This window comes from Microcebus murinus, chromosome 22 (assembly GCF_040939455.1).
Source record: "Microcebus murinus isolate Inina chromosome 22, M.murinus_Inina_mat1.0, whole genome shotgun sequence".
NCBI classification, from domain to species: Eukaryota; Metazoa; Chordata; class Mammalia; order Primates; family Cheirogaleidae; genus Microcebus; species Microcebus murinus.
Genome location: NC_134125.1, coordinates 16,749,391 through 16,764,311, shown reverse-complemented (window position 1 = coordinate 16,764,311; position 14,921 = coordinate 16,749,391). Strand labels below are relative to the sequence as shown.

Sequence of the window (14,921 nt, the reverse complement as noted above, 5' to 3'; positions counted from 1 at the left end):
ACTGGAATATTCTTGGCATTCCAGGACATTTCTGACAGTACCTGGCAGATAGTAGGTTCTCCATATGCATTTGTTAAATCAATTAAAGTCAGGCACTGTGCTGGGTGCTTTATATACACTGTCTTGTTTGAGCAGTACTCAAACCTCCTTGTGTCCCTGATTATTCCCACTTTACAGATGCAGAAACTGAGGTCCAGAAGAAAAGGTGCTTGCAGGAGACTCCAGAGCTAGGAAAGGGTGGGGCTGGAGTTTGGACCCAGGTCTGATTCCAGAGTCACCCCTCCAACCTCACAAACAAAGCCAGGGGGGAAAGACTGTCCCAAGACCCCAGACTCTTGACCTTCCCCACTCTCGGAACAGCCCGATGAAGCAGGTCCTGGCCTCCCCCGCCCCTCCTGCTCCCCGAGGCCACCGCCGTCACCTCGTTGCTGATGGTGGAGTCCCTGTGCATCATCCGGTGCAGGTGGCTGTCCAGGCTGGCCCCGGAGGAGCATTTGGCCAGGGCCGCAGCGTGGGACTCGCGCTCCCTCTGCCGCACGATCGCCTCGCAGCCCAGCCACTCGGCCATGGTCTGTGCGTAGCAGGCGTGAATCTGCTCGTCCACCTGCCGGGGCAGACGTAAAGCCATGGAGTTGCTGCAGCCCCTGGGGGAGCCAGCCTGACCTGGAGGAGAATGGCCCCCACCCACCCGCGTTGCTGCAGTGGGCGCCCAGCAGATGTTCCCTGAGCACCTACTATGCCACCCCGAGCACTGGCTGCGCCCCGAAGACACACAGAAGGGAGCAAGGCTACTTCTTTCCTTCCTTCTTTCCTCCATCCCTCTCTTCTTTCATTCACTCATTCATTCATCCATGCATGCAACTATTTGTTAAGCCCCTACTATGTGCCACATAGCATATGATACAGGCCCTGGGGATACCAAAGTCGAAAAAACGATTTCTTTCCTTTTTCACTACTTTCCGTCCCTCCTCCCTCATCCAGACACTCACTCGCTCATCCCTTTGGTTTGAGAAGTGCGTCTATGCACCCGGCTGGGCGCAGGGGAAACAACGCGAGCAAGACGCCGACCTCCACCCATCCCTCCACTCCAGCAGCGCACGCACTCGTGCCTCCCCCGCGCCGGGCACGGGCTGCGGGTGCTGAGGTACAAAGACGAACGAGACCGGCCCGCTTCCTGTCCTTCCCACAACGGCCCTGCAGGAGCACCACAGATTTCAAGCTTTTTCCTTGTGGGGCTTCAGCAGGAAGGTGTGTCTGGGGTACGCAGCCCAGGTGACTGAGCTCGTGGGTCTGCTAGACCTCTCTCTGGGCACCCAGGGGGCAGACGAGCTGCTCTAAGGCGTGGAAAGGCAGGAGGGAGAACAGAGAGGGTGGGGCAGTCTGCCTTCTCCTGTAGCCACTCAGGGCTCCAGAGAGGGGCTCCGGGTCTGTTCTGCCCGAGGGCCTGGCCTGAGCAGCTCCGTCCCGCCCCTCCCTAAGATGCCTCCAAGCTCCGCTCACCTCCCACGCCCAGTGCCACCCCAGGCCAGGATTCTACTGATGGGTCCGTCACCTGATGGATGGTCCCAGCAGCCTCCGTCTGGGGCTCTGCTGTCCCAGCCTGGCTCCTCCTGTCCACGCGCCACTCAGCAGTGCCAGCCTCGTTTCCTCTGCAGCCTCGCTTCTCACTGCTGCCTCCACCCCTCGTCCCTTATGTCCCAGCAACTCACGTCCGCTGTGCCCTTGTCCCCTCCCCATACACACACTCACACAGACACACACCACGTCCTGCCGGGCTCCCCTCCAGGCCTTTGGCCCTGCTGCTCCTTGTCCTAGAAGCTCTTCGTCACTCTCTCAGTTTGGAAAGCAATTCCTTTAAGTACACGGGTACAATCGGCACCTCTATAGACACTTCCCACTTGCAACTCTCCTTCAACTGTTCTGATTACACCAGGGAAGAAGGGCCAGCCTGGTGCTACTGTGTCTTCAACACCTCTTCCATACTTTATAATCTCCTTTTCCTTTTTGGAGACAGTCTCTGTTGCTCGGGCTACAGTGCCGTGGCGTCAGCCTAGCTCACAGCAACCTCAAACTCCTGGGCTCTAGCGATCCTCCTGCCTCAGCCTCCCGAGTAGCTGGGATTACAGGCATGTGCCACCATGCCCGGCTAATTTTCTGTCTCCATTTTTAGTTGCCCGACTAATTTTTTCTCTTTTTGGTAGAGACAGGGTCTCGCTCTTGCTCAGGCTGGTCTCAAACTCCTGAACTTCAGTGATCCTCCTGCCTCAGCCTCCCAGAGAGCTAGGATTACAGGCATGAGCCACCATGCTGGGCCCTATAATCTCCCTTTTTAACAAAGAGAAAGTGGGCCTTGGGCAGATTACAGCAGCTAGTTAGAACTGAATTACATCATTTGGTCTTGCTCTGTTTATTTGTATAGTTTCCTCCTATGTCAAGTCACATTGGCTTCCCATTTATGGAAGGGATGTAGAATATGTTTCAAAATAAGTTACATAAATTTTAAGTGAGTCAACTTAAAGACAAATGTTGAATAAGTAACAGTACAGGTGGTACATGCATATGGAGAGTGAAATGCCACCAACTTTTGAAAACTTAATACAAGTAAAAGAATGTAAAATATCTCATTGATATTTCTATTGGTTACATGTTGAAATGGAAACATATTGGCTATATTGGGTTAAAAAATTATATTATTAAAACGAATTTCACCTGGATGAAAGGTTGTAAAACCACACATGCGCACAACACGAGCAGATGCAAAATCTTAGTATAAGTCTAAAAAAATCAAGCAATCCAATTAGAAAATGGACAAAAGCCCCGAGCAGACATTTCACTGGAGAAGAGAGACAACAGCAACTAAGTGCACGCAATGATGTTCAACCTCACCGGCCATTTGAGAAATGCAAATTAAACCCAGAATGAAATACCGTTTACATACTCTCAGAGTGGCTTAAAGTACAAACGAGTGACAACATCAAACTCTGGTGAAGATGCAAGGGGGGGTCACTCATATGTTGCTGGTGGTAACATACAGCGATACAGCCACTGCAACAGTTTGGCAGGTTCTTGTAAAACCAAACATGCAACTACCCTATTGCAACTACCCAGCAATTGCATTCTTGCACGTGTTTCCCTGAGAAATGACGACTTATGCTCACCCCAAAACCTGTGCATACATGTTCTTTGTAGCTTTATTTGTAATAGTCAAAAAAACTAGAAGAAATTTAGTTATATCCATGAACAGATGTACAGTTAAAGTGTAGTGCATCCGTATCACGGAATACTACTTGGCCATAAAAAGGAATCAACTCCTGATACAAGCAACAACTTGGATGAATCTCTGGAGATTTATGCTGAGTGGAAAAAAGTCAATCCCAGTGAGTTATATACTGTATGACTCTATGTATACAACATTTTTTTTTTTTGAGACGGAGTCTCACTTTGTTGCCCAGGCTAGAGTGAGTGCCGTGGCATCAGCCTAGCTCACAGCAACCTCAAACTCCTGGGCTCAAGCGATCCTTCTGCCTCAGCCTCCCGAGTAGCTGGGACTACAGGCATGCGCCACCATGCCCGGCTAATTTTTTCTATATATATTAGTTGGCCAGTTAATTTCTTTCTATTTATAGTAGAGACGGGGTCTCGCTCTTGCTCAGGCTGGTTTCGAACTCCTGACCTCGAGCAATCCGCCCGCCTCGGCCTCCCAGAGTGCTAGGATTACAGGCGTGAGCCACCGCACTCGGCGTATACAACATTCTTGAAATGACAAAATTAGAGCAATGGAGAACATATTATTAGTGGTTTCCAGGAGTTAGGGACAGGGGTTGGGGTGGAAGGAGGTGGGTGTGGCTACAAAAGAACAACAAATAGAGTCCTTCTAGTATTAGAAATATTCTGTATGTTGACCCTGGTTGTGGACACAAAGCTTCACGTGTGAGAAGACTATAGAGAATGAAACACACACACACACACACACAAATGAGTGCAGGTAAAACTGGGGAAATCTGAATAAGGTTAGTATATTGTACCAATGTCCATACCTTGGTTGTGATATTGTTCTACAGCACAGTTTTGCAGGACGTTACCATCGGAAGAGATCGGGCAAAGGATACATGACATTTTTCTGCATTGTTTCTTACAGCTGCATGTGATTCTACAGTTATCTCAAAATAAAAAGTTTATTTAAGAAATTACACACGGGCCAGGCCTGGTGGCTCATGCCTAGCACTTTGGGAGACGGAGGCGAAAGGATTCTTTGAGCCCCGCTGTTTGAGGTTGCAGTGAGCTATGGTGATGTCACTGCACGCTAGACCAGGTGACAGAGTGAGACCCTGCCTCAAAAAAAAAAAATAAATAAAATACATATGTAGCGTGGGTCGTATTCCTACTGGACAGCACTGCCCGGAGGTTGTGGTCTCCCCCACACCTCCCAGATCCCTCATGGTCCAACATGAGCAAAGAGACCCTCCACAGCCTCAGAGTGTCTGGCTCCTTTTGTTGCCAAAGATCCTACCACCCAGAGCGGGTGACCAACCTCCTTCCTCTCTGTTTCCGTCATCCCGAACTGGTAGTGGCCCAGGAGGAAGGGCCACACGGCCTTGCGGATGTCGGGCTGGATGCCCCCGTAGTAGATCAGACGCAGCAGCTCCTGCTCCTCGTAGCTCTGCGGTGGGCGGGCGGGAAGCAGAGAGTTTGGTCAACAGGAAATCAGGGGGTGGACTCCGTGGTCCAGCAGTGCAGCTCCTTGGTCCTGGCCCTCCGCTATCCTGGTGCGAATATGCAAAGCCATGCGCACCCGGACATTCGCCATGGCGCCACATGAAAAAGCCAAACCCCAGCAACTCTCCAACTGCCCACCAAGATGGGAAGGTGCATATACCTGCTGGGCACACCACACAGAGGTTTAAAAGGGTGGGAGGCACATCTATGAGAGCCTACATAAAAAGATGTTCAGTGTGTATCGTTAAATGAAAAAAAAAAAAAAACAACAAAAAACAACCATGCAGAACATGTCTAGCATGAACTCATTTTTGTAAAAAGAACAAGAAAGAAAGGCCAGTATATAAGGAATGGACATTTCAAATTTTCAATTTCCCATACTGTGCTTATGTGGAAATATTATCATAGAGTTATTAATTTTGACTCAGCTCTAAGAAAACATCTCTAAAGCAAATAAGTGCAAGCATTTCCAGTTGCTACCTCATATGCTGATAGCTTTTGTGTGCAGCAGGATGGCTTTAACAGCCGTCTGCTGTATTGTGGAGTTGATTTTGTATGCTTTCTTTTCTTTTTTTTTTTTAATTTATTTTCCGGCAAAGGCTTTGTAGTTACAGTCACTCAAGCTGAGCGACCGGCAGGTGCTAACCACACCTGCAACGTGTGGAAAGCCCTGATGGTGCTGGCAGGCTGCTCTGAAGGGCTTGCAGTCCGCTGCAAAAAGCCTGCTTCACATCTTAAATGTTAGTCTCAGGTGTACCCCGGAGGCCACTGCTGGACTCCATTTCCCAGACTCCTTTGCGGTCAAGTGAGGCCACATGATGAGCTCTGGCCAATAGGGTGTGGCAGGAAGTGATGTCAGCCATTTCCAGGCCAGGACAGGGAGCGACAGGTGTGCTCTTCTGTACTCTCTCCCTCTCTCTCCCCTTCTGCAGGTTGGAGGCAGGGGACCATGAGGCCCTGGAGAATGGTGGGGCCCCAAAACCGAAGGGCCCTGAAGCTCTGGGGGGAAGGGGAGATGCCCACCCACCAGGAACACCCGCCCAGAACTGCCGAGTGAGAGAGAGAGATAAACCCCTATGGTGTCAGGCAACGAAAATAGTGGGGACTCTTTGTCGCTGGGGTTCAGTCTATCCTTACACAGCAATGCAACGTGAAAACACGGCAAAACAGGCTGTGAAAGGTGTTAGATGAAAAATATTCGCTTTTTTGACTAGTTCACTGTTTCAACCAATTTGTCCTTAGACTGGCGCCTCCCAGATGGGGAAGACCATCAGAAGCATTTGTGGAATTTCCAAAAGATATAGATTCTCGGGCTCTACTCCCAGAAGTGCTAAATCAGTAAAGTTGAGGCCACCCCCGGAAATCTATACATCTTTGAAATTCTGCGGGGAATATGCATGCTCAGAGGCTGCTGTGGATCAGGGACGCTGTGGCATTTTGAGGGAGTAAGCTGGTGTATCTGTTTACATTTTAAATGCACATCAATCAAGCCCACTTCTAGGAATCCACTGGTATAGAAAGGTATGTGCTAATAAAGATGTCGACTGCATCACCGTTTGAAATAATTTAGGGAAGATGCAGATTAATTATGGGCCATCCATATGCGAGGGGCTAAGGTTCTAACATTCGATGTTTCACCTAGGATTTGAAAGATGTCGCTGACATAAATGCAAGTTGGTCGCTTAAAATACAAAGATAATATACCTCACTTTAAAAATAAGGGATAAGATGGACATAGATATTATAGAGATATAGCTTTATATGTATATATTATGTATAGATATTATATTTCTATATGTATTATCTCTATATAAATCTACATAGATATAGATAAAAGATAAATAAAAGACATAAAGATGTATATCTATAGATATATAGAGATATCGGTATTATATATAGGTTTTATCTATAGCTATAGATGTATAAAAATAAAAAGATATCTATATAGAGAGGGAGCTATATATAGATGTTCTTGTGGATAAGCATAGGAAATATAGAGAAGAGTCTACACCAAACTGAGGCTATTCATTCATTTGGAGGATCAAAACTAGAGGGTTGAAGGAGAAAGATAATATTTAATTTTTTAAAAAATTTTATACATTTGCAGTCTTCATTCTTTGAATTGTTACAGTAAGTTAGGCATTACTCCCATAGTTAAAAGTATTTTTGGCAGACAGAAAAACAATCCTTCGGTTTGTCCAGGTTTGGAATCCAATTCGTCTTTGCCACTGAATCCCGTGGCATCCCAAGAGTAATGTATAGAATAGCACCTTCCCTTATGGTCTGGAAGCCAGCCTGGCCCAGGTGCTCATCAGCTCAGCCCTCCTGAGTACCTGGGTGGGAAGGTGCACAGAAGATTGGGCCACTAGATTCACCCACTGTGTAGGAAACAGGTTACCTCCTCAATCCTGTTCTTGCCAGAGATAAACTAGTGTTTCTCAAAGTGGGTTCTACCTTCCACTAGCATGGGAGGTACTTTTCTAATAAGGTTTTGGTGGCCAAATACATTTGAGGCAATGTTCCATGTCCTCTCTCACATGCCCCCATTTCTTAAGAGCGACAAGGATATTAGCATAACCAAGGCTCTGAGAAGTCCTACAGAATACGGAGAACTGTTTAACTTAGTTTCCCAAACTATTTGACTATGAAACGTTTTTTAAACATAAACATTTTCTTTCCAGGAAGATTTGTATTCTACTAAGAAAATCTGAAAAAACTATTCCAGGTAAACTATCTCATGGTAGAACCTCAGGCCCCAAGACAGAAGTGGGAGACGTGCAGAATTGGCTCCCATGAACCAGCCATCCCAGCACACAACTGACTCCAAACGCACTCAGGAGAGGATAAAAGAGAGAATGCCTGATTCTTTCTCCTTCTAGGCAAGCATATATGTTTTCCATCCCCCTCAATTGCCACCCAGGAGGGCAGAAGTGACCTGCAGGTCTTAGCACTCTCGAGAAGAGGAGAGGAACTTGAACTTGTCCATGCGGCATCCAAGCATGGCGGCTTGAGTGCCCCAAGCAGGTGGGCTTATTTCTCGGCGACAAGATGCCCTTCCCCGCAGCTGCTGCACCTGCACAGGCCAAGCCCAGTGGAGCCTTACTGTGCTGTCCTGAAGGTACTGCTCCCAGATCCTGGCCGTCAGCCCCTGTCCAGCATCACAGGGCAGGTCCGGAGACACGATCATGTGATTGACCAGGGCTGACAGGTGGGTCCTCACGGTGGACAGGTGTCTGCAGTAGGCAAGCCCTGGCAGGGGAGGAAAAGAACGTGTCATCATCTGCCATCTGATACCCCCTCACCTCGTCTCTGAAGTCTCCAAGTGCTGTCCTACGCCCCATCTCACTGGACTCCCACAATTCAGTGAATTCTCATCATCATCGCCCTCCCCCACTCTTCTACACAAGGAAGGTGAGGCCAGGGGGTGATGTCATTTGCTGACTTGACTGCTTAACAGCTCTGTGACCCTAGGGACGTCTTATCTCCTTGCTTAGCCTCTGTTGGGGTGATGCCACCCTTCTCTGCTGGAAGCCAAAGCCTTGGGTTAACAGGCTGGAGTCAGGAAGGGCAGGAAGGAAGGGGGCCAGTGACCCCATGGGCTCGTTGTGCCCCTGTCTGCCTCCAGTCCACACAGAGAGAAAGAGAATACGAGACATGGATGCTTCCCATCCAAACTGCAGCTGGATGGGCATACATCTCAAAGAAAGGAACTCAGGATTATCAGAGAGACATCTGCACTCCCACATATATCACAGCACTATTCGCAACAGCCAACAGACAGAATCAACCCAAGTGTCCACCAACAGATGAATGGATAAAGAAAATGTGGTGCATAGACACGGCGGAATACTATTTGGCCATTAAAAAGAGTGGAATCCTGTCATTTGCAGCCACATGCATGAAACTGGACGTCCTTACGTTAAGTGCAACAAGCCAGGCACAGAAAGACAAATATCGCATGCTCTCACTCCTTCTCACTCCTAGGTGGGGGCTGAGAAAGTGGGTCGAAAGTACAGAGGCTGGGAAGGGAAATACGGGGTGGTGAAGAAAAGTTGGTTCATGGGCACAAACATACAGGCAGATAGTGAGTTCTCATGTTTGATAGTACAGTAGGGAAATTACGGTCAACAATCATTTATTGCATATTTTGAAATAGCTGTAATATCCCAACACACAGAAAAGATAAATGTTTTTGGTATGGGATATTGCAATTGCCCAGACTTGATGAATGCACATTGTGTACATGTATCAAAATTATCCCGTGTACCCCCCAAAATGTGTACAACTAGGATCTATAAAAATACCACCCCCCTCCCAAAAAAACCCACCCAAACTGCAGCTGGATAGAAAAGGCCCTACCAGGAAAGTAACGGGAGATGCTGAGCACACCTAGTTTGCTTTCAGCGATGGCCACGCCCCCTTAAAAGAACAGCTGACAAAGTGACACCCCTTATCTGTGCCACCCTGAGCACCTGGAGGGAACTGGGCTAAGTTCCTGATACGCAAGAAGCACTTGGCAAATGCCAGCCGGTGCTATCTGCTCGGACGGCGCCTCTTCCTTCTGCCTCTTTTTGGCCATTGCTCCCCCAATTCCCAGAGAGAATTCTGGACCTCCCGGAACCTGAGGGCTCCCCCCTAAAAACGCCCTGAAGACAATGGGTCTACTCGTAACGACGATGGTGATCACGTAATAGCTAGCGCTTACACAGCACGATGTGCCAGGGAGCTGTCCCCAGAGTTTTCACGACTTAACCCGTTTCATCCTCACCGCAGCCCTGGGAAGCAGGAACCGCTGCTATTATCTTATCCCCAGTCTACAGGTGGGACAAGCTGCGGCACAGACCGGCGTGCCACTTGCACAAGAGCTGGGAAGTGTGGAGTTGGGATTTGAAACCAGGCCACCTGGCCCTAGAACCTGGGCTCTCGGCCACTGCCAGAGGTGAGCCGCACGGTCCAATGGCGTCACTGCAGACCCATCTCAACCCCTACCCCTTCCTCCAGGAAGCCCTTCAAATTGGGTCCGATAAATATTGCCCTGCGTGCATCAGGCGCTGAGAATGGTGGCAAAGGAGCAGGCAAAACCTGTGCTAGCGGCGCCCACGCTCTACCTGCCTGCCCCAGGCACTTGGGGATGTGGCCCGCACTGCTGTTTCAGAGGCCCACGGGGTTGTATTAAGACTTTTCTAAAATCCCTGAAAATACACACACGTTTTATCTCCCCTGTGTGGGCTGTGAGGCTGAGGAGATAAAAACCTGCTAAGAAGCAGTAAAGCAGAGAGGAAAAGCCCTAATTTAGAGCCAGGTTTGAATCCCAGCTCTGCTGCTTCCTAGCTGTGTGGCCCTGGGCGAGTTACTTTGCCTCTCTGTGTCGCTGTTTCCTCGTCTTTTAAATGGGAATGATATAGTAAGAATACCTGTATTAAGAATTTAATTTTTCAAGTTTTGGGGAAGGGATCATCAGACTACCTATTTTTCTGCCTTTTCCCAGAGGAGAAGGGAACTTACATTTATCGAGCACCTAAGACATGCAATACTAGGTGCTAGCAGCTTTATATGCACTTCTCATTCGATCCTGAAAACAAACCCTCCAACACGGGCCCTGGCGATGCAATGGTGATTAAACCAAACCCCTGCCCCCATGGGGCCCTCTCTTAGGACGCAGGGATACAATTTATCTGCAATCTGCAGAGGAGGAGATGGAGGCTCAGAGAGGTTAAAGCAACTTCACTGAAATCAGACATCTATAAAATAAAGGAGCAGAGGTTCCAACTCCAGAGCTGACAGCCCCTGATGTCATAGGGCTTACAGTAGGCACTCAATAACTGCTCCTCAGAGACCGCACTGACAGCGAGGACCTATACGTACATCCATAGAAGGCTCTGGAAAGGATCTGGTACTTCATGTTGTCACAGAGAAGTTTCAGGGGAGCCCTGCAGGTGGAGAAAGAGGAAGATGCTTAGAGTAGATCCAAGTACAGCCCGGGATTTTCTGGAGAGGAGCAGAACTCAGAGGGCAGATTAAAACCAGACCATCAGGCGGACCGGAGGGAGAGCTGCTATTATTTCTACCCATACAGCAACACTGCCCCTTCTTCTATCAGTGCCCCAATCTTCCTTTCAGGAATCAGCCCCTCCATAACTCTATCCCTGTGGGTGGATGGAGCTGACTCTACTCAGGACAGGACCCGGGTTGGAATCACATTGATTGGGCCAGAGATGGTCACGTGATCCAACCTGAGCCAATGAGAATCAGCCCTGGGACTTTTATTAGAGCTCCTAGGAAACAGACACTCTTATTTTCCACTTGAGTCTCTAACCCAGTGGGATACAGGGCAGTGACTGCTGGGAGCCAGCTTTGCCACTGCATAGGAAGGGCCTACCTGAGAATGGAACCATCACAGAGGCAAGCAAAGCCAAGAGCTAGAGAAGCAGAGAGAGATTCATGTTTTCAGCAGCTGGATCCAGCCATGCCTGAAGCCGCTGGGCCTCTGAACCTCTCAGTTATATCAGCAAATCTTACGTTTTATTTGAACCAGTTTGAAATGTTTTTTTTTATCACTTGCAGAAAGAGTTCTGACTTCTAAAGTGACCCAGGTGAACCAAACCGAGCCAAACTGGGGCTCAGAGTCTGGCTGGTTGCAAAGTAGGGAATGCCTCAAAGCTTCTTGCATGGGAATTTGCCGGGGGGGGGGGGGGTTGGCTGAAAAAAGAGGGAGATGCAAGGCCCAACATTGTTGGAGAAAACAAAAGACTGCTTAAGGCAGCGCTGTGCATTCTTGCAGGGGCCAGAATGGAAGAATATCTGCATGTTTATTCTCAGGACATCCCCAAGAGACACATAGAAAAACCTGGTGAGGCTGCAGGGGGAGAGTAGCTGAAGTCCAGCTACACACGTGGAGGCATTAAACATTCAAGTGTATCCCTTTGTGTCCTGAGGCTGGTGAGGCCCAGGCTTTCTCAGGTTACATGAGAACAAGATCACACTGACAGCTGTCTCACAGTTGGATGTGGCTTTCTGTGAGATAGTGAGCTCCCCATCACCCCAGGTGTGTAAGCAGATGCTGTGAGAGGGGGCAATGGGATAGAGCAGCATTTCTCACTGGCCCGTGGATCACCAGCCCAAGAGTTATTTGGGGGGGTTTCTCCAAAATGTAGATCCCTGAGCTCCCCACAGACCTCAATCATGACCTGTAGGAAGCAGCCCAGGAACTGATATGCTTGGATCTCCTCCAGCAAAGTCTGAGAATCTCTGGTTACATCATCGCCTCTCAAACTTGAAAAGTGTATGCATGATCTTGGCACCGTGTTAAACACGGATTCTGATCCAATGGGCTTGGGAAGACAGAATGAGAAGCTGCCCAGGTGATAAGGCTGGTTCCCTGGCCAGAGACTGAGGATCCAGGGGCTGGACGACTTCAAAAATCTGATGCCGGCTCCCACCCCTGACACGCCTATGGCTGAAGACTGGACCGACCACCCACTGGGCCAGACAGCCAGCTGGGACAAAAGGATCCCATTTTCCCAGGCCAGGCCAGCCTGAACCAGCGGGAAACAAGACCCGTCTCAAGAATTGGCTCAATAGCTCCAAAGAGACAAAAGGTCTATGGGCAAAAAAAAAAAAAAAAAGAGAGAGGAGCTTGAGATTTAACTTTATATAATAAAGCAGCAAGTGACATTTATTGGATATTACTGCGAGCCAGACACCACATGCTGGCCACTTTAAACCATTATGTGATCTGGTCCTTGCAATAGCGACGTAAAATAAGCATTAGAATCTCCATTTGGGGAGAAGCGATCTGAAATGCATGTGGTTGTCATTAAATAATACTTCTGGTATTCTTCTGCCTTCTGGGCACCTGTCAGGGCTGTACTTCCTGGCTCCTTGTGGATGGGGCCAGTGAGTTGTGAGCAGAGCAGAAACGGCATGGACTGCTTTTGAGTGGAACATTTATTTGCTGTCGGTTCAGGCCCCTCCAGAACTATGTTCCCCGCTGTCCCTGGGACTGGAACATTCCAGTTGGCAGCTGCTCCATCAGCCAGGCCCTTTAATGTGGAGAAAGAACGACCCCCAGCTGACCCATGATAGACGAAGGGCACACATGATATATAAACATTTGTCGTAAAAAGCCACCGAGATTTTTAGGGCTGTTTGTTACCGTGGCATTGCCTTGTTTATCCTGACTGCTACACACAAGTAAACTGCAACAGCTAGGACTCCACGAAGGCAGGATTTAACCTGGATCTGGCTGGTTCTATAGCCTGTGTTCACACCTCCGAGTTCAGGGCAGGGAAAGAAGTGGGCATCCAGGAGGCTTTGGTAAGTGCTTCCATTCCCTCCCTCTGCAGCACGAGGCCCTCATACCTCTCGTGGTTGCAGCCATTGCTTGAGCTGCCATCGGCCGAGCCGCTCTGCGAACAGGATGAGCAGGAGGATTTCCGGGGGCTGGGTTGCCATAGGGATGGGAGGTTGCTCACAGAGACATCCATCAGATCCTGGGGGACTACGGTGGGCAGAAGGAAGGGCAGGAGAAGAGCCGTGTTAGGCCTATGAAGATCACAGAACGCTCACCCCAAAGCAAGCAGCTTATCCCATGCCAGCACAGGGACAGGGAAAGACCCCGATGTGACAGCAGGAACCCCAATCATCGTCTGACCCAGGCCCCGGGGCCTGCCTGATCCAATGAAAGCCGCCGCCAAATCGTGGGGGCCCCAGCAGATGGGGCAGGGCTGATGACAGGCAAAGAGGGAGGGAGAAAACTGAGAGAAAGACAGAGGAGAATCAAGAAAACAGGCCCAATCCCAGAGCAGGAGGCCAAGCCTCGCCATGTTGTCATTTGGTCATGCTCACAAGACGCTGCAGGAAGGAAGGGGAGCCTTTCTGGGGGCTTCTGGGGAAGGCTGACGGTCTCGCAAGCCCAGAGACAGACCTCATGGAGCTCCTGGTGGGGAGATGAAAGGTGGGGAGCTCCTGGCTCAACGGACAAGGCAGGGCACCCAAGGTCAAGAGAGCCCTAGAGTCCCTGGTGACGAAGGAAGAGGGCTCCTGCGCTGTCCATGGTCCTGAGCCACAGAGCTGCTGCACCAAGCAGGCCTCAAACTGAGTGGCGACCCCCTAGAATCATATGGGGGGGCTTGTTAAAAAGCCATGTGCCCACTCCACATCCCTGGCCTACTGATCCCAAACCTCCTGGAGACAGGGTCCTCAAACCTCTATTTTTAAAACAATTTCAATACAGCAACCTTGCTGGAAAGATCCTCATCTCTGAACTCTTGGACGCTGTTGCTCCCGGGATACAGCACACATAGTTTCCCTTATTTTGTTTTCCTTTATAGCTTCATGAAAACTTCAGTGTCTGCTGCACGGCAGACATGCAATGATGCACGCAACTGGGGATGCACGCATCAACCCTGTAGTCGACTTCCTGGCCTCTTGGCAGGTCTAGACAGGTGTAGAAGTTTTATTTTCTCTAGGACAGGGCTCAGGAAAGCTTTTCTGTAAGGGGCCAGGTAGTAAATATTTTACGGTTTGCAAGCCATTTGGTCTCTATCATCACTACTCAGCTCTACTGTTGTGCAAAAGTAGCCCTGAACAAATGTAAACAGATAAGCATGGGTGCGGGCCAATGAAACTTCATATATAAATACGGAAATGTGAATTTCACATCACTTTCACATGTCACAAAATAGTCTTCCTTTGGTTTTATTTGATCATTTAAAAAATTAGAAAAACAGTCTTAGCTCATGGGCTGTTCAGAAAATAAGGCTAGATTTGGCCCAGGGGTCTTATTTTTCTGATCCCTGTTCTAGGAAATTAAGAGAGGGGCACATTTCCCCGTATGTCACGTGCTGCAAGGACAATTGGTAATGCCCTTCTGCTTCCCCCAGGCTCCAAGGGGAGGGGGAGTTGTGGACCCGGCCCCTCTTGCCATCAGCTCAGCAGCTGGCAGGGTCAGCCCTTAGCTGTGGACAGAACAGGAAGCTGCCTACAGATTGCAGTTCTTGTGGCCACCAAATGTGGCCTCTCTCACTATTCCTCCCCAGGCAGACTCACCCACAAGCTAACCAAGAAGGACCACTATGCCCCTACAAAATGTTTCAGAAAAACATCGCCAGTTCTTAGCCAATCTCAGGAAAGTGTTGATCAGTTCTGCCCAAGTGTGGCAATCATACCTTTATCCCAGCCCCCACACCCATGCAGACATCACC

At 49.2% G+C, this 14,921-nt stretch overlaps 1 protein-coding gene across 2 annotated transcripts in view; it reads right to left on the bottom strand.

The window, feature by feature from the left end:
• SGSM1 (small G protein signaling modulator 1) overlaps positions 1 to 14,921 on the bottom strand; it is a 90,597-nt gene that overhangs the window by 21,795 nt on the left and 53,881 nt on the right. For both annotated transcript variants that reach the window (XM_075996648.1, XM_012756594.2), the window contains 5 exons: positions 13,078 to 13,216; positions 10,582 to 10,646; positions 7,820 to 7,965; positions 4,532 to 4,660; positions 422 to 604 (listed from right to left, as the gene is read on the bottom strand). In XM_075996648.1, the coding sequence (XP_075852763.1) occupies positions 422 to 604; positions 4,532 to 4,660; positions 7,820 to 7,965; positions 10,582 to 10,646; positions 13,078 to 13,216 (662 nt within the window). The remainder of the gene's footprint in view (positions 1 to 421; positions 605 to 4,531; positions 4,661 to 7,819; positions 7,966 to 10,581; positions 10,647 to 13,077; positions 13,217 to 14,921) is intronic.